The 19,876-nt window shown below is 45.9% G+C and overlaps 1 protein-coding gene across 6 annotated transcripts in view; it reads left to right on the plus strand.

Annotated features, from left to right (window-relative positions):
• Positions 1 to 19,876, plus strand: part of UPB1 (beta-ureidopropionase 1) — a 31,826-nt gene that overhangs the window by 4,783 nt on the left and 7,167 nt on the right. For 4 of the 6 annotated variants that reach the window (XM_072803422.1, XM_072803421.1, XM_072803424.1 and 1 more), the window contains exons 2-7: positions 2,494 to 2,625; positions 3,221 to 3,392; positions 5,825 to 5,912; positions 13,115 to 13,209; positions 15,619 to 15,780; positions 17,903 to 18,072. In XM_072803422.1, the coding sequence (XP_072659523.1) occupies positions 2,585 to 2,625; positions 3,221 to 3,392; positions 5,825 to 5,912; positions 13,115 to 13,209; positions 15,619 to 15,780; positions 17,903 to 18,072 (728 nt within the window). In that variant the 5' untranslated portion in view covers positions 2,494 to 2,584. The remainder of the gene's footprint in view (positions 1 to 2,493; positions 2,626 to 3,220; positions 3,393 to 5,824; positions 5,913 to 13,114; positions 13,210 to 15,618; positions 15,781 to 17,902; positions 18,073 to 19,876) is intronic. The other 2 variants (XM_072803418.1, XM_072803419.1) reach the window with 1 other exon arrangement.

The following is a 19,876-nucleotide window of genomic DNA, read 5'->3' on the forward strand; positions in this document are numbered from 1 at the left end:
GGAGGCTGGGCTTGGGATTGTCCTCATTCCAGGTGGAAGAGTAGATGCAGAGTGGGACAGGCCCGAGGAGGGACTCAGGAGAACCTGATGTTAAAAGAATCAGAGGAAGTAGAGACTTTGCATGTTTCTCCAGAGTTGAGGAAGTAGGGAGAGGGGGCCCTAGGGCAGATATCAAGGACACTGAGCAGGATAGGGACAGAGTGTTAGATGGTATAGGGAGGTCTAGAAGGATGAAAACAGGAGTGTGAGTCTCTCCCATTGCTAAAGAGGACCAGAGGCCAGTAGCGATTCGGCGTGGGGGAGTGGGCCCCAGGAAACGGGGCTGAGGAAGGTGAGGGAGGTGAGAGCTTTCAGGAAGCTCCCTACAAAGGGGAAGTGATGAGAGCAAGTGGTAACGAGGCACCTGTGGAGAGTGTCTTCTTTTTTCTCTGTTAATTAATTAATTAATTAATTTATTTATTCATTAATGGGAAAGACTCAAATAGCTTGTGAGAGAGAGGGAGAGAGAGCATGAGCAGGGGGAAGGGCAGAGGGAGAGGGAGAAGCAGACTCCCTGCTGAGGGCAGAGCCTGAGGCAGAGCTTGATCCCAGGACCCTGAAATCATGACCTGAGCCAAAGTCAGACAGGTAACTGACTGAGCCACCTAGGTGCCCCTCAAATAGCTTTAATGGTGGATGTGGTAGGTCTGTAGGAAACAGGAAGAGATGTCCAAGCTATGCATATTGTTTTTTTTTTGGTTTGTTTTTTTTTTTTTTTTTTTTGCTATGCATATTGTTAAATAAAAAAGGCAAGTAAGGGGAAGAGCAGAATATACAGGACACCAATGTAGTTTACACACATATAGGAAAATATCGGAAAGCTACCTACAGCATTGTTCAGAGAGATTGTCTCAGGTTTGGGGCTGGAGCTTAGGGGTGGAATGGAGAGGGGAACTTAGTTTTCACTTGGTATCCTTTTCACTGTTTGCATCCTTTCTCCCATGAGCATGTGTTTCTTTTGTAGCAAAGCTCTAGTTTAATTATTTAAAACACTGATAGTAAAGAGCTATTAGAGGGGAAAGATGAAGTAGTTCTAGAAGCTAGAAGTTGCAGAAGAGGCAGGAGCTGGGCTCCCTCAGGTGAGGCCTGCCTTGACCCTGGTTGGGGAGGGGCCCAGGAGAGAATATTGGGGCCAGAACAGGAAGTATGGGATTTCCTCCTTGATGTTAGAGGTGAGGCCATGAGGGGCTTTAGTAGCAGGATAAGGGGCGGAAGGGCAGAAGGCTGGCTATAGGAACCAAAGCAGGATTTCCAGCAGCATTGTGGTTCATCTACTGATCTCTGCCCACCCTTACTCCACCCCTCCAGGCCATGGCTGGTCTATGTCCTACCACATCCCTGTGCCAAGCCTTTAGTGGGCAAAGTGCTCGTTTATGGGTTGGGGCTCGAGGGTCTGTTGGGTTCTCCAAGAATAGACAAGACAGGACATGGTGATAGACCAGCTAGATAACGGGAGGGTGGAGGTGACAAGAGGGTAGTTCTCTATATGTGAGGTTGGAGTGGCCTGGCCTGCACCAGGGGGAATGAGTGTCCACAGGGAATGGGGTGGGGGAGGTGTGGAGGCAGCACTCAACTTAGTGACAAGGCAGGGAGGCTGCATGGCACATAATAATGGGGCTCATGGTGGTGGAAAGATGGGGAGAGCCCAACAGCTGTGGGCATTGGATGAGGAAGGACAGCCAGAGGCTGAGGAACATCTGTCATCCAGGTGACAGCTACAGGTAGGCTTGCAAAAGTGAGACAAGATCTCTTCTATCTGCTCTCTTCCTGGGATGAGACCCAGACTGAAGACAGGCCCACCAAGATGTGTCCCAAAGACAGTCTTGCTCCCCCGCCCAAGGGCCTGAGGGGAAATGGACACACAGAGAACGGTTCTCCTTCTTCCCCTGTCCCCCACGGTGACTTATCCTGGGGCTGAGTTCTATAGTGGGGGAGCCCTCCGCTTGAGGACAGGAGGACCGTGTCTGAGGCAGTCACGGCACAGGGAGGTGCGGTGTGGGCACTGCTGCTATTTCTAACCTGCTAAAGCGAACGGAACCCTGACTAGTTGAAAAGCAGGCTGATTGTCAGGGGTGGAACCGAACTTGGAGCTGTCAGGGCCGTCACATGGAAACCGCCTGGCAGGGGGCGGCGACAGGGGGGCTTGGGCTGACAGGGCTGTGATTTTGAAAGAAACGTCTTTAAGAAAGTGATTTAAAGTAGGAGAGAAATATTATTATTAGATAATGGCTGTCAGGTTATTTTTTGATGTGTTCTCTGAGTATTTCATAACCATCTTGCCCCTAGATGGTAAGGCCTTCCTGGCCAGAGGCCGTGTCCCGTGCACGCGCCGGTTTCACCTCCACGCATGGCACACATCCAGCACCGGGAGGCATTTCCTGTTTGGCCAGTGGTCACTTAGGTAGAAGGTTTTATAACTAATCCATTTGCCTTTGTTAATAAACCACAAAACAGGATGAGTGCCTACATCTTTGGCCTGGACACCTGCCTGGACACCTGAGGCTCACCAAGCGCCCCCCCACCTCCTGCCCCACCAGCACCAGGCATGGGACTGCCCCTGGCTGGGAGCAGCAGCAGGACAGGGAGGTGGGGCTCACCAGAGACTTGTAACCCTGAGTGGCAAATGGTCACAGGACCCGCCCCCCCTCCATGCTTCAGTCCGGGCCCCTCCACCCAGCTGTCTCCTAAGCCCTGTTCTCAGCAGTAGCAGTGCCTCTGTCTGTGGCAGCCTGCCCCACCCCCCAAGCTCAGCAGAGCCCTCTGATTCTAGTCCACAAACATTTTTGGGAATCCATTGCCTCTCTTCTTCTCTGCTGACTGCTGAGACTTACATCTCCACCCTGAGGTCAGCAGCTCTAAAAAACATCAACCTTTTGGCCAGTCACCCTGCAGCCCTTCCCACTGCTCCCCCACTTGGCCAGGCCTGACCACAGCGCCTCCCTGGTGAAGTCCACGCTCAGTGTAGTGTCCATTCTTCTCACCAGGCAGGGCCCTCCATCCTCCTGGCCCCAGCTCTAGCTTCCCCACGACTGGGCCTTGGCACTGGGCTGCTCTGTGTGCCTTCTTGCCAGATGCCCCCACCTCTTCTCTACCTGATAGATGACTATCAGGGCGGTTGGAGGGGAATTTTAAATTTAGCGGATCTCATGCAAATTGTTTCCCTTCTTTCCTGCCCATTTAGGAAGCTTGATCTGCCCAGCAGGGCTTTTGAAGCCGCCTTGGAAGGGGACTTTGAGCTACAGGGATATGCCTTTGAGGCAGCAGAGGAGCAGCTGAGGCCACCTCGGACTGTGCGTGTGGGACTTGTTCAGAACAAAACTCCCCTGCCTGCAGATGCCCCTGTGGCAAAACAGGTGCAGCCTCTTTTGACCATAAATACGTAACCAGAGCCTTTGGCCCACTCTGTGTTTTGAACACATCCACAGTCCCTGGGTGGCCACTCACTACAGGTCCGTAGGCACTATGAGTGGCCACCTAGATGCTTCTGCCCTCACCACTCCCTTCCCTGAAAGCTTACATCTCTGGCTCCTCTTTCTCTTCTGGCTCCTACCCTCTTTCTGCCTGCCTTTCACTCCTCACTGTTTTTTCCATCTTCCCCTCCACATCCTCTCCTGCGATTGATCTGAAGTTCCATTTATCAGTTGGGAGGGTGCCCTTTTGTCTGGCTCAGGCTCTCTCTGGAACTCTCTCTCTCTCTCTGTCTTTTGCCAGAAAGGTACCTGCCAGCATACACCAGTCAGGACCCGTCTGTCCATCCGTGATCCTGAGGGTGGGGACTCACTAAACCCAGATGTCTATCAGCTGATGGTGCCTCAGGGTGACAGGAATATGATACGCATTTCCTTATGACCTTACGGTTAATATAAATGTGACAGCATCTTGTATGTCCCTAAAGAAATATGTTGTCACAGACACAAGTGATTTGTTATATACACTTCTTCACAGCATTCCTCCAGCTGCTCAAACTTTTAAGACTTTCTCTGCAAAGGTTTCCTGGGGATACAGCATGCCCCAGAACTCCTAAGGATTCTCAAGAAAAGGTCAATTGGATTCCAAGGCCGGTTCTGCATCATCTTTCACTTTGGTCCTTCTGCTTTTGTTGGATTAAAAGATCTCTGGTTTCTCGGTTCACTTTTTGTCTCTGGATTGGATGACTGTGAATATGTTTCCTCAACCATCCCAGATTGTCAGGGGGCAGAGACACTGTTCTCACCCCCATGGCACCTACCTGGGAGCACACTTCACACCCTGTCAGGACCTAGCAAATATCCATGGAGTCTTGGTGTGCGGTCTCACAGGGGAGAGACAGCATCCTAAAGAGTGGGTGCTGTCTGGGTTTATCAGCCTGGTTCTTCTGGTCTTTCTTTGAACAAACACTTCTGAACATCTCCTGGGAGCCAGACATTGTGCTGAGGACACCGAAGAAGATAAAGACACTCTCCTCCTGCCCCTAAGGAGCTTGTGGGCTGATGGGTGCACAGTGCACAACCGCACACCAAGACTCCATGGATATTTGCTAGGTCCTGACAGGGTGTGAAGTGTGCTCCCAGGTAGGTGCCATGGGGGTGAGAACAGTGTCTCTGCCCCCCTGACAATCTGGGATGGTTGAGGAAACATATTCACAGTCATCCAATCCAGAGACAAAAAGTGAACCGAGAAACCAGAGATCTTTTAATCCAACAAAAGCAGAAGGACCAAAGTGAAAGATGATGCAGAACCGGCCTTGGAATCCAATTGACCTTTTCTTGAGAATCCTTAGGAGTTCTGGGGCATGCTGTATCCCCAGGAAACCTTTGCAGAGAAAGCCTTAAAAGTTTGAGCAGCTGGAGGAATGCTGTGAAGAAGTGTATACAACAAATGGTGGTGGAGGAGCACAGCAGCACAACAGGACCAGTGCCATCGTGGGGACCCACGGGGGAGTGCTGAGGCACCTCTTGATGCTCAGCCCTTTGCTGGGAAAGTCACTCCTTTATGGGTGACACATGATATGAATAACACATCCAGGGAAGATTAGGTGGGGTGGGGAAGTACATTCCTGATGGAGGACACACCTGGAAAATGGGATCTAGTCATTGAATGATAAACACACAGGAAAAAAAAAAAGAAAAGAAATACATAGGAAAATGGAAGTGGCGAGACAAGTCATGCCAGAAGCCTTGAGATCAGATGGTAGAAAGTGGACTATGTCCTGAGGCAAAAGGAGCAGTTAGCCCAGGGGATGGCCAAGGTGTGCACTGGGTGTGGGCCCCTCTTACAGGAAATAGCCAATAAGCTATGCATTCCTCTGAGCACCTCCTTGGAGTAGATGGTGCTCTCCCCATTCTCCAGGTGATGAAACTGAAGCTCTGAAAGGCAACATCGAGTGTGTGGGACCCTAGAGCCTCTGTATTTCCACCTTTTATTTTGTTATTTTTTGTTTTTTGTATTTATGTATCTATTTAGAGCAGGAGAAGTGGAGGGGTGGGGGGACTCTCAAGCAGACTCCCCAGTGAGCACAGAGCTTGATGCAGGGGCTGATCCCACAACTCTGAAATCATGACCTAGGCCAAAAATCAAGAGTCAGACGCTCAATGAGCCACCCAGGCACCCCATGCACCTCCACCTTTGACTGTAGCAGATTTTGGAGTTAATGAGAGAAGGATATATCAGAACCTCCCCACTCTACTCATCCTGTTGCAGCTGCCTAGGTGGGGGGTTGTTGCCCAAATATGGGGCTGAGTTCTGAAACTGATCTCAACCAATAGAAGAAAATGGGTTCTAATCCTTGCTTTTTGAATTTGGCCAGGTCACTGCCCTTCATAGACGCATAGAAGCCATCGTAGAGGTGGCTGCAGTGTGTGGAGTGAACATCATCTGTTTCCAGGAAGCATGGAGTAAGTCTCTTTTGGGGTGCTTTCTCTGCTGCCTTCAGACAATAGTGTATTATCTCCATGTCACCGAGAGGACTACTTGTTTTTTTTTTTTTTAATTTTTATTTTATTTTATTTATGATTGGCACACAGTGAGAGAGAGAGAGAGGCAGAGACACAGGCAGAGGGAGAAGCAGGCTCCATGCACCAGGAGCCCAACGTGGGACTCGATCCCGGGTCTCCAGGATCGCGCCCTGGGCCAAAAGCAGGCGCTAAACCGCTGCACCACCCAGGGATCCCGGACTACTTGGTTTTAAAAAAATCTTCCCTTCTCTCATCTATAGAAAGATTCTTTTGTCAACCACATCAGAAAGTCAGGAATCCTGGCTTCCATGTACCCCAGTCTCGTCTGGTCCTGCCAGTTCTTCCTCCGAAATTGTTCTGAACCCATTCAGCTTTTCCTCCCCATCTTCTCACCACTGCCCTGGTCTAAGGCACCATCAGCTCACACCTTGGCTTCTGTAACTGCTTCCAGTACTTCGGCCCCTTCTAACTGGTTCATCACACCTTCTAACAAAGATCTTTACAAAACTCAACTCTGTACTGCTTAGTCTCTTCCTTCCCCCACCTCTGCAACCTCATCTCTGCTGAGCTCTGCCCTGACCTCCCTGATCCTTCACTCCCCTACAGCACCCTCTCCCTCCTTCCAGGCCACAGTGCAGCAGCTGCTCCCTCTGCCTGCCTGGCCTTCATCCCCCTTCTGCTTTTCTTGCCTTTTAGACCCTGTCCAACCTTCGCACAGAAGCTGAGAGCCCACCTCCCTATCTAAAATTTCCCTGTTACATACTGCTGGTACCATATACCTTTATTTAATTTTTATCCAAGTTATACATGCTCATGGTTGGGAGTCTAATGGTCTGCAAGGTCTTTTACCAAAAACTAGCTATCCTCCTTCCCAGAGGCAACTACTTTCTACTCTTAGTTGGTTCTTTGAGAATCTGACTTTGTGTTGCTGCTTCCTGATTTTTCAGTTTTGCACCATCTGTTAACTTCCTCCTATGGAAGAAGACAGCATCGGTCCTTTCCTCCTCTATCTGCTCTCTTACACATACCCTTCCTATCCTCCATCCATTCTCTGCCAAGCCATTTTGTAGATTTAGATTTCTTTTCCTGAATCGCTTTCTCTTTTCCCCAGAATTTGCTTTGTTTTCTGCACACCTACCCCAAATTCTATCCTAAACTTCCTTCCAGCTTCCTCAATCTTCACATATTTAGACATGTGAAGCTGTCTGTTGATTCCATCTCCTTTTTTTTAATCGTTAAGTTTTTATTTTAATTCTAGTTAGCTAACATACAGTGTTATGTTCATTTCAGGTGTGCAATATAGTAATTCAGTAGTTCCATATATCACCTGGTGCTCATCACAACAAGTGATTAATTGCCATCACCTGTTTCCACCATACCCCCCCCCCCCCCATGCTGGTTCCATCTCCTTGAAGAAATATGTTCCCAGAGCTTTCTGACTGCTCTAATCTGAATTAGTTGCCCCCTCTGCTGGCTGCCTGGCTGTCATCCTGGGATTTCCCTTCACCATCATGCTGGGGAGTTCCTTTGTCTTGTTCTTGTGTTTCTCCTATCCCATATCTTCCTCTTTCTTCATTTTCTCCCTCTTTTTGGTTGAGTAGTGTTCTGAGAAAACACATAGGAGGTAACCTTTTGGAGACCTTGCATATCTGAATATATGTTTCTCCTAAAACTAGCTTGATAGTTTAGTTGGGTATTGAATTCTATGTTAGAAATAATTTGCTTTCAGAAGTTTAAACACATTGCTCCAGTTTCTCTTGGCTTTGCGTGTTGTTGACTAGTAGCCATTTTGACTGATGACCCACTCCCTATGATCTGTTTATTTTTCTCTAGTAGGTTATAGAATTTTCTCTTTTCTAATGCTTTGGAGTTTCATAATGATATGCCATCGTGTGTATCTATTTTATTTTTTCATGAAGTTATCAAATATTTATTGAGCACCTACTATATGCTAGGTGTCACCATAGGTACTTGAGATACAGCAGCAAGCCAAAAAGACAGACATCTCTGCCCCTAGAGGTGTCTTCTCATGGGGAATGGGAGACAGTACATAATATGTATGTATTTTAATCCATTATTCTAGGAACTCAACGGGTTCTTCTAGGCTAGAAATGTGGGTCCTTCAGATCTACTATTCATTAGTGATTTTCTTCTCTTTTTTCTTTCTTCTTTTCCTGTTACTTCTACTATTCTAATGTTAGAACTCTGGACTAGGTCCCTAATTTTCTTAAGTATTTCCTCCTATTTTTCATCTTTGTCTTTTTGCTCAGTTTTCTGATAGATTTTATCTAATTTGCCATTCATCCTTTTGTTTCTGCTGTCATACTTTGAATTTACAAGAGTTCTTTTGGTCTGAAAGCTCCTGTTTTATGACATCTTGTTCCTATAATTGCAGTACTTTCTCTTGTCTCTGAGGATGTTATGTAGCATTTTTTTCCCTCCTTCCTTGTTTCGTACTTACTCCAAATTGGTCTTTTATCCCCAGATGAATTGGGGGTTAAAAAACTGCAAGCTCTGAGTTTGTGGGAAGGGCTCCTCCCCATTGAGCTTCATGATAGGATGACTTGGTTTAGCTGTTTATTAGCTAATCCCCCATAGTAGTATCTTTGGGTCATTCTCTTCAGGCTGGCCAGAGTCCCCAGAGAAGATTCTTCTTATCTCTTGCCAAGAAGAGAAAGAGGATAGGGGTCCAGTGTGCCAATGTTTACTGAATCCCTCTGTTTTTCATCTTCATCTGTCCTGGCTTCCCCAAGGCCAGAGGCATTCTGTTTAAGCACCTCCAGGGAAAGAGCCTCTAGCCTTCTGCTGAGGTGAGAGAGAACTCATGCCAGCCTTGTGCAGGGAGGAGGGATCTGGGTTTCCAACTGCTTCTTAAGCAGATTTCTGACCAATTTTTGTTTGTCACCCCTCCCTGCTTCCCCACCTTCAGAGCCACGTGGTGCTTCTTACTCCTAAACTCTCCAGGGGTGGGCAGCAGCCCAGCATGTGATCCTGGGGACTCAGGATCAAGTCCCGCGTCAGGCTCCCTGCATGGAGCCTGCTTCTCCCTCTGCCTGTGTCTCTGCCTCTCTCTCTCTCTCTCTGTGTCTGTCATGAATAAATAAATAAAATCTAAAAAAAAAAAAAACTTTCCAGGGGTATGTGGTGGAGAGCAAGGGTGTTTCCCGCTTCCTCTACTGCTGGGAGCCTGAATTTTCTGAGCCTATCACAATATCTACCCTCATCCTTCAGCTCTCCAACCTCTTGTGTTTTGTTGCTCTTGCCCTTCTCTCTGTGCTTCATCCTCCTGGGTTTGTACCTTTGCCTAAAAATCCCTTTGTTGGGCAGCCCGGGTGGCTCAGGGTGGCTCAGCAGTTTAGCACCGCCTTCAGCCTAGAGCCTGCCTGATCCTGGAGACCTGGGATGGAGTCCCACGTCAGGCTCCCTGCATGGAGCCTGTTTCTCCCTTGGCCTGTGTCTCTGCCTCTCTCTCTCTCTCTCTCTCTCTATCTCTGTGTCTCTCATGAATAAATAAATAAATAAATCTTTTTTTTAACTTTTTTTTTTAATTTTTATTTATTTATGATAGTCACACACAGAGAGAGAGAGGCAGAGACACAGGCAGAGGGAGAAGCAGGCTCCATGCACCGGGAGCCCGACGTGGGATTCGATCCCGGGTCTCCAGGATCGCGCCCTGGGCCAAAGGCAGGCGCCAAACCGCTGCACCACCCAGGGATCCCAATAAATAAATCTTTAAAAAAATCCCTTTATTGTTATTTGGTACAGTTGCAAAAAAGAGCAAAGGTGTGCCTCCAATTTGCCATCTGAACTCAGAAGTTCATTTCATTTTTCATGTTCCTGATTACTTATACTTTCACTCGTTTGGGCAACACTTTTGATTTGTCTTCCTCTTCCATTAGACCATAAACTCCATGGGGTCATTGTCTACATGGTGTTAGTTTATTTTTCCAATTCTAATTACCACCCCTATTTTTTTTACCACCCCTATTTTTTAACATTAAAAAGATTTAATTGTGGAAAAATATATATAACATAATGATCACTTTAACCGTTGGTAAATGTACAATTCAGTGATATAAAATTCATTCACAAAGTTGTATAACCACTATCTATGCCCAAGACTTTTTCAATATCTCCAGCAAAAAATCTGTACTCAATTAATAAATACCCCTTTATCCTACACCTCTGATAAGCTCTATTCTACTTTCTGTCTCTGAATTTGATTACTCTAGGAACCTCATGTAAGTGGAATCATATAGTATTTATCTTTTTGTGACTGGGTTATTTCATTTTAGGATAATGTTTTCAAGGTCCATCCTGCTGTGGCATATCTCAGAATGCCTTTCCTTTTTAAGGCTGCATAATATTTTACTGTATGGATAGACCACATTTTGTGTATCCATTCCCCCCACCCCTGTTTTGTCTTTAAAAAAATTATTTACTTGAGAGAGTGTGCACAAGCAAGGGGAGGTATGGAGAGAGAGAGAGAATCTCAAACAGACTCTCCATTGAGTGGGAAGCCTGACACAGGGCTCCATCCCACAACCCTGAGATCATAACGTGAGCTGAAATCCAGAGGCTGACACTTGACCGATTGAACCACTCAGGCTCGGTTTTATCTTTAAATGTTTTATCGTTAATGAACAGTCCCTGCTACATGACAGACAAAATGTTTATGGTGGTTTAAGCAACTTCTTCCTTTTTTTGGATCTGGAAAGCTCTCACTCATCCATTAAGACCTAGCACAGACATCCCCTTCTTTGGGGGACCCTGGGAACTCCCCTGCATAAAACTGAGCACTCTGATACTGTGCAGCCACTCCAGGTTATAATTCAGTCCCCCCATCTAGGCTAGCAGCTCCTGAGGGCTGGGCTAGGTCTAAATTTAAAGCTTGACTCCTGGAGTGTTGGTTCAATAAATAGAGAATCCTCTTCCCCTCTAATAGGAAAGCTGTAGTTGGACTTTGCAGCCAGCCTCCCCCAACCTCCATTCCACATTCTTCTTTGGAAAGTTTGTTTACAGTGGTTAGGTAAATAGGAAAAGAAGCCGTTAAAATGGAAATAGAGAAACTTGGAGGGTTTAGCAACCTGAAATGAAGTCAGAAAGGGAGGTTTTATTCTCTTGGGTACATGAGTCTTTCCTAATGTGCTGAAAGCTGAGAATAAATGGTCATTAAGGATCTTTTTTGTCATTAACAGCTTTTTTTGTTGACTTCCTTAAAATAGTTCATCCCTCTTTCCTGAAGGCAAGCCTGGAGAGTCTTGAGCCTGGTACCAAGGCTCCTGGGGCTGTTGCTGGCAGAACTGTGGTGGCCAAGGTGGTGGTGGTACCATTGGTAGCCTCTTCACACTGGCGCCATCTTAGAACCAGCCATCCTACAACTGAAAGGAATTGGGAGACTGATTTTTTTCATCTTCCTTCTCTGTGAAATGAAGAGAGTCTCCCCTATTTCAGAAAGATATGGGGACCAGCTGCCTATTACTGGGCCCATGACCCATGTTTGGGAAAGGCTGGCTACAATTAGTAGCCCCAAACAGGCCACCTGCCCCCACTTAAGACACTTGCCATTCACATCACACTGCTTCCTCCAAACCCTCCCTGCGGGTTACTCAGTTCTGAGTGATGTGAACCATAGCAAGCATCTGGAAACTTCCAGGAGGTTAATCCTCCTGAAAGAAATGGACTTAGGTCATTGGAAGGAGAAAGGTCTAAAGAGTGTACAGAATTGGTCCAAATAAAGAATTCAGTACTCCAAAGCAAGAAGAAAAAACCAAACAGCCCACTAGGAAATGGGCAAAGAGTAGGAACAAGATTGCTTCAAGGATGAACCCAGAAAGGCCAGTGACCATGTGGCAAGGTGCTTCACCCACAGGTGATAATCTAGTATATATATATATAGTATATGGATTAAAACCGTGGTACATCCAGTGGGGATGAGAAGTGGTGCCAGTTCACAACATCAGACCTGTGGACACTAGAGAGTAGGCTGGGGAGGAATGGAACACATGTAGCCAAAAATCCCTGTGCCTACCTCCATTATAGCCCCCATCCTCCCCCACAAAAGCGAGCATCATCTTGAACCTGGTATGTGTAATGTTCTGTGAACTGTTACTACATATGTAGGTACCTGCTGTTTGAAAAATAAAAAAGCAAACAAAAATCAGTTTATGAATTTAATGAAATTTCTTATTTAATTAGCCCCCTGATGGCATCTAGCCAGAGAACATGGGAATAATGCATTTATCCTTGGGGAACATTCAGTCCATCATCCAGCGGTTCCCAGACTCCTTATGGGAGTTCATTAAGTGAGTGGCTTTTCTTTTCTCTCTCCTCATGAGGGGGAACATTTCTATGGTGATGTGCTCAGGGTACCCAGTGCCATCCTCAGTGGCCTTCATGCTTTCCCCAGGGAGTCTTGGCTGTGCTTGTACCAACCCACAGATTGGCCAGCAGTTTGGAATCTGCAGTAAAATATACATAAGATAACTCTACCATTTTAGCCATTTTTATACAGGTCAGTGGCATTAAGCACATTCACACTGTTGTGCAACCATCACAATCATCCATCTCCAGAATTTTTTCCTCTTCCCAAACTGAAACTTAGTACTCTCCCGCCCAGCCCCTGGCAACCACCATTCTAATTTCTCTTTCTATGAATCTAGCTATCCTAAGTACCCACATATAAGTGGAATCCTATAGCATTTGTCTTCGAGCCTCACCCATATTATAACATCTGTCTTCTGTTTAAGGCTAAGATTCAGTATAAGGCTGAATAATATTCCATTGTATGGATACATACCACATTGGGTTTATCCAATCATAAATCGATGGACACTTGGGTTACTTCCATCTTTCAGCTGTTGTGAATATGAAATGATTATGCAGATACCTGTTCAAGTCCCTGAACTGTTTCAATTATTTTTAAGACTGTAGTAAAGAAGTTTGGGGCAGCCCTCTGTTTTGCTATGAAGCCTAGAAGGTTAGAGTCTGCCTGGCACCCATATTTAAGGACACAGGACACAGTAGCCAGGCTGAGACACTCGGGAGCCTTGTTATCTTGTGGAGACTCTAGCTCCTGCCAAGGAGCACCTCCTCAGAGGCCATGAATGTTGAATGTGATTCTGACTCTCTCCTCTTCACAGCTATGCCCTTTGCTTTCTGTACAAGAGAGAAGCTTCCTTGGACGGAATTTGCTGAGTCAGCCGAGGACGGACCCACCACCAGATTCTGTCAGAAGGTAGGACATTAACTGCTCCTATGACAGCAGCTGCCAAACATGTACAGGTCACAGAGCACGGCCCCAGCTGCTGGGTGTGGCCCTTCACCATGGAAAATGCACCCATTTGGTGCTTGTTTTGCCAGATGAGATTAGATAAGACTATTTGCTGCCCTTTTTATAGTGTACTTTCATTTAAAATCATAGAATTTCAGAGCCAGGAGGGCTCTTAATGGCTCTTTCAGGTGAAGGAGCTGCAGCCTAGGGAGGGGGGTGACCTCTAATGGTAGGTTCTGCAACCGGCAAGTGGCAGAAGTGGCCCTTGGGGACCAGGGATGAGATTGATTTCTTGTCCAGACCTCTGCTAGTGCCCTGCATTATGTAAGCTTCTCTGTGTGGCCAGTCTCATCAGCACAGAGATGAGTCTTCATTTTTCTTTATTAAAACCATATAATGTTGTATGACCCCATGGATATGAAATGTCCAGAATAGGTAAATGAATAGAGGCAGAAAGATGTAATTGCTAGGGGCTGGACAGGGAGAGGGGTTGGGGAGTTGCTGCTAATGGGTATGGGGTTTCCATTCGAGGGTGATGAAAATGTTCTAAAATTGGATTGTGGTCATGGTTGCACAACTCTGTGGATGTACTGAAAACTACCCAGCAGTACACTATATTTTCCCCCTCACCCATCAGCACTGACCTGAACAGCATACTTTAAAAAGATGAATTTTATACCATTTGAATTTTATCCTAATAAAGTAGGTATCACACAAAAAAAACCCCAACTCATAACAACAAAGAGGTTACAAATTATGCCTTATCCTTATTCTTAACAAAGCACTTTTTTCACTTCTCCATGTCCCATTTCAGATTTTATATATATATTTAGGGATTTTTTTGAGCAGAACTGTAATCACAGTGATTCGATCAAAACTTAGTGTAGTTCCAAACATCAGTGGTCTCACACTGTAAGAAAAAAAAATCTGTCATCTACCAGGTTGTTGATTCTGTGCTGTGGATAAAGGAGGAGGGGACTGGTTAAGTGGTGACTGTAGATGACAGATTTGAACCATGGCCAAAGGAAGAGAAAAGAGGGAGTGGGGATGTGGTGCCAGAGGTTACCTGTCTCATAGAGAGGGGCCCAGGGCCTGTGATGTTCCTTACATCCCTTACATGGCTTGGAACATCATCTTCTTCCCATTGTGCCTTTCCTCTATCCATCCATCAGTAGGGCCAGAGGTAGTGACAGGCTAGTTAGAGTTGAGGAAAAATGACCCTCTGGAGCTGCTTGTCCTGATGATCACCAGTTCCGTAATGTTCTTATTTGAGACAAAAGGAAGTCAGCATCAAAGAATTTGGTTTGGCTTGGTTGGTATGATGAGAAGTATGATGAATGTTCTTTTTTTTATTGTAGTAACACATAAAATTTACCATCTCAGCCATTTATAAGTATATAATTCAGTGGTGTTAAGTACATTCACATTGTTGTGAAACAGATCTCCAGAACCTTTTCATCTTGTAAATCTGTACCCATTAAACAATTCTCCATTCACCCCCAGCTACTGGCAACCAATATTCTACTTCCTGTTTCAATGAATTTGACTACTTTAGATACCTCACATAAGTGGACTCATTCAGTATTTGTCTTTTTGTGACTGCCCTATTTCATGTAGTATAACGTCCCCAAGGTTCACTCATGTCAAGGATGATATCCATGTCATCCATGTGATGGCAAGATTTCCTTCCTTTTTAATACTGAGTAATATTCCATTGTATGGATATACCACATCTTTTTTAAGATTTTATTTTTAGTTTTTATTTTATTTTTATTTTATTTTTTTATTATTATTATTTATTTTTAGTTTTAGTTTTTAAAAGATTTTACTTTTAAGTAATCTCTGCACCCAATATGGGGGCTTGAACTTACAACCCTGAGATCAAGAGTCACATGCTCTACCAACTGAGCCAGCCAGATACCCCAGATATACCACACTTTATTTATCCATTTCTCCATCAGTGGATTTTTAGGTTGCTTCTATTTTTTGGCTCTTATGAACAGTATTGCTATGATCGCTGGTGTCCACTTATCTCTTCAAGGTGTTCTTCCAGATACATACCTAGAAGTGGGACTTCTAGATCATACGGTAGTTCTAGTTTTAAGTTTTTGAGAAACTGCCATACTATTTTCAGCTGTTGCACCAGTTTACATTTCCACCAGTAGTGCACAAGGATGACAATTATTCTTACTTGGCTAAGCTTGGGGATCCGGACAACACTGGCATTCAGTCTTCCAGAGAACAAATACAAATGATAGGTAGCTCTGAACTAAGTCTAATTATTTAGTAGGATCATTTAATTCTTCAATTAAAAAAAAAACTATGACCATTGATTTAAAAGTATGACTCTGCTATATTCCATTATTTTTCCAGCTGGCAAAGAAGCATGACATGGTGGTGGTATCCCCCATCCTGGAACGAGATAGGGAGCATGGGGACATTTTGTGGAACACAGCCGTGGTAATCTCCAATTCTGGAGCAGTCCTGGGAAAGACCAGGAAAAACCACATCCCCAGAGTGGGTGACTTCAATGAGGTGAGCTGGCCCTACGAAAACTAGCTCAGCTTGCTGGCCCTTCTGTCCACACATGCCTGCAGATCTTTCTGTGAGGGAAATTCTATGCTGGATTGTGTCTCATCACACAACACTGGAACACAGTGTGGCTGTAGTGCTCTGGGGTATCCTGCCATTGTCATGTATCACATAGACAGATGGGATTCAGATGGGATTCCCAGGTGAGTCCCAAACACCAAGCACAGGGGGATATTTCTTTTTTTAATATAACCTGACTTGGCTTTCTGAAATTCATCTTTGAGGTTAGTAGTATATAGATTAAACCAAAATAAATTGTGCACAAACATGAAATGATTCCTGCAGCTCCTTTCAGACTCTAAGCTTGTCACCCGTCATGGTCTATCCCTCGTTTGGGAAGTGGGAATCTTTGTTCGTAAGTCACATGAGGTTTTAGCCATGTCAATGTGTTGGATAGCAGGGGTAAATGTAATCAGGTAAAGCTTTGTGCCCATGATCAAGGTATAAGTCAAGAGCTATTCTGATTAGTTAATGCCAAGGCATGAGTGGGTTGGATGAAGAGGGGTGGACGTTTGAAGGAGAGAAGTAAACTCCACCTAATACCTAAGATAGGAAACCTTAACTTGATCTGCAATAAATACAGTTGTTCAGAATGTGATATCCCCAGTCCTTTGCTACTCTCCCTGATTGTGGAGGTACCAGCCATACTCTCAGTCTTGTCAGGAAAACAAGGAGGCATCTACAGAGCTAGATGACGTTCCCTAGGGAGAAAAAAACAAAACAAAACAACCCTAGTGTTTCTTAGTGACAGCTGGAGGGGGGTGGGGAGGAGGGGGAAGATGTGCTCATCACCTGTTTACCCTGGGATTAATCTTTAGCTCCCAGCAGATAGTGAAGGGCTTGTCTCAACACACCAGGATCTAGTCCAGTGTCCACCACATGTACACATCCTGGTTGCTGTCTGACCCTAACAAATTCTGAAATTAATGGGAGGAGGCAAAATGTTCTGGGAGTAAATCCATTTGGGACCTCAACGAGCCCTCTAGCTACCCACCCCCCAAGCCAGGGCCATCCATGAAAATATCCCAAAGCGAGCACCCCGAGTGGGGCAGACAGAGAGGCAGACATAGTAGGACTATGTCCCATCTATCTGCCCTGAAGGGACATCCCTAGTCCTAGGCAGGATGCCCAGGGAGCTCTGTGGAGAACACTTTCAGGGTGTGAGTTCTAGTCTCAGATTAGCCTTCATCAGGGGCACCTGGGTAGCTCAGTGGTTGAGCATCTGCCTTTGACTCAGGTCATGGTCCCAGCATCCTGGGATCAAGTCCTCCATCAAGCTCATCATGGGAAGCCTGATTCTCCCTCTGCCTGTGTCTCTGCCTCTCTCTCTCTGTGCCTCTCATGAATAAATAAATTAAAATCTTGGGATCCCTGGGTGGCACAGCGGTTTAGCGCCTGCCTTTGGCCCAGGGCGCGATCCTGGAGACCCGGGATCGAATCCCACGTCAGGCTCCCGGTGCATGGAGCCTGCTTCTCCCTCTGCCTGTGTCTCTGCCTCTCTCTCTCTCTCTGTGACTATCATAAATAAAAAAAATTAAAAAAAATCTTAAAAAAAAAAAATTAGCCCTCATCAGCTGAACGAGTCACATAGCCACCAAAGCCGTGATGTTCCCCTGGCAAGCAAGGGTTGCTCTGGATGAGTTTTCAGTCCCTGCAGCTCCGACATTCTTCACAGGAACATGTGGTTGGTAAAGACATTGACTAACTAACTCGTGTTAACATTGACCAAACTTAACCATTAGTTGTACCATGACTGAAACCTAACCAAAGTTTATTCTTAAAATACTGTGGGAAATTGCTTTGGGGATTTTTTGGACATGCCATGAAAGAAATTTTGGGTAAATGCTTCAGCCATGGTGATTTCCCAACTGTTGGCTTATAGTTATTGTGTCTGGTTTCTTAAATTTTTCTTTTTTTTTTAACATATTGAAGTTTTGGAATTTAGAGTCATAGCCAAGATTGTTACTTTTGGGGGTACTGGCAATATTTTATTTTTTCTGTCAGGTCTAAGGAAAGAGAAATCATACAGCTCAGAGATTTTCATATATGGCCCTTTGTTTTTCAGTCAACTTACTACATGGAGGGAAACCTTGGACACCCGGTGTTCCAGACTCAGTTTGGGAAGATTGCAGTGAACATTTGCTATGGGCGTCACCACCCTCTCAACTGGCTCATGTACAGCATCAACGGAGCTGAGATCATCTTCAACCCGTCAGCCACTATCGGAGCACTCAGGTGTCTCAATAGGCAGGATCTGGGAGGGTTCTTGGGACCTCACTATCTTCTGCCTATGGCCAAGCTGCAGGGTTCAGAGCTGGGTTTAGTAAACTATAGCAGGCAAGTGCGGCCACGAGGTTGTCTAACAAATCTGAGACATGGGATTGTGTGTCATATATTTAACCAAGTTTTCTGTGGGAAAAAAAAACAAAACTCAACATCAGTTAAGACCCCCCCCGCCCCAAAGAGCTACTCTGCTATAAAATGCCATTTCTTTGCTGTTATTCTGGACACTGAGATGATAACAGTCCCCCTCCACTAATGCCATAATTGTCAGGATTCCAAAGAGCTCCTCTTCTAAAGTGTCCAAAGCATAGTAGGTGCCTGGCCAGCATTAGCCCCCTACCCTGTCACAGTCACTGTTTCCCTGATAGGGGGACTGCAGATTCCTAAGCCTCTTGTCTGCAACATCCAGCACATGGAGGACAGATGCCTTGATGATAGAAGGAGCAAATGAGGGAATCAAAGCTGAGAAGGTCCTTAAGAGATCAGCCAAGTGGCTCTGGAATTTGTTTTTAACCAGCAGTGTTATAACACCCAACATGCATTTAGGTGTTAGCTTCATCCTGAAACAGATAAATCTATTCTGATGAAGGCAGTGGGATGGGCCCTGGCAGTCCCTGGGCTCCTGTGCAAGACCCCTGGGGCCCTTCATTTAATAATGGCTGGGAGCTAAGATGATCCAGCATGACTGCACTTCCGCTGCTTCTCTCTTCCCCAAAGGCTGAGTATTTGGGTGGTTTCCAGTTTTACATCATTAACAAGTACCAGAGCTGTAGGAATTTATGTGCAAATATCTTTCTTCCCAACTCACTTCCTCCAAGGCAGGATTCCTGGATAAGGAGGTTCTGCTGGCTTTCGCTCCTGGTGGCCAGTGCCCTAGCAGTGGGATGCTGGTGGTGGGGGAGAATCCCTGGTCCTTCTTTGGGGGGCAGCTGGGGCAGTTCCAGTGGGCAGCTTTGAGTTCTCTGCTGGCCTACACCTGTCACTCTTCTCTTTTAACTAAATTTCAGTTGAATTTTTTCTGAAGGTCAGAATGTGACATTTACTTTACCTTTTCTTTTAAGCACGGTGCCCCCTTCTCAAGAGCGACATCCCCACAGCATTCTGATTTGCACAGCAGGTTCCTCAGTGAGCCAGAATGCAAACCTAGTGGGGCCACCTCAGGTCAGCTGCCCCCTCCATGCGCCTAAATTTCCTATCTGTATGGAGGAGGGGCACTGTTGAGCAAAAGGGGAAAATTTCCTCTTCGACATTCTTCATCCCCAAAGAGTCTCCCTGGGGCCTCATGGCAGCTTGGTTACTATGACAGAGTCCAAAGGCAGCTGTGACGTAGGGTAATTACTGGTCATCTAGCATCCGGACCTGGGTAGAACTTCCAGGCCACCTCCGTGGGGCAGCTTCCTCCTGCAGGCCATGTGTAAGGCATTCAGCAAGCGCCATCTACCTGCAGGGGTCCCTTGAGGAACCTGAAGCCAGTGTCCTGAGCATCTCTGCCTGAACTGGCTCCTGGGCCAGGGCAGGCAAAGCTGCGAACTCAGATGGCCGCCTCCCTGACCTTATTCTGTCGGGCTTTTATCAGCCCCAATTAAGCAAACAGAAGCACCTCAGTGTAATATGCACATAACTGCTTGTGTCTTCAGCAGCCTATTAGGCTTATTAAAAATTATTGATTTTCCTTCCTCAACCAACAATCATTCAACTCATGCCTTTCAAGGGTGTGGTGAGGCTGGCAGTTAAAATGATAACAGGTCCTTTGGAA

The sequence above is a fragment of the Canis lupus genome, chromosome 27 (genome assembly GCF_048164855.1).
Source record: "Canis lupus baileyi chromosome 27, mCanLup2.hap1, whole genome shotgun sequence".
NCBI classification, from domain to species: Eukaryota; Metazoa; Chordata; class Mammalia; order Carnivora; family Canidae; genus Canis; species Canis lupus.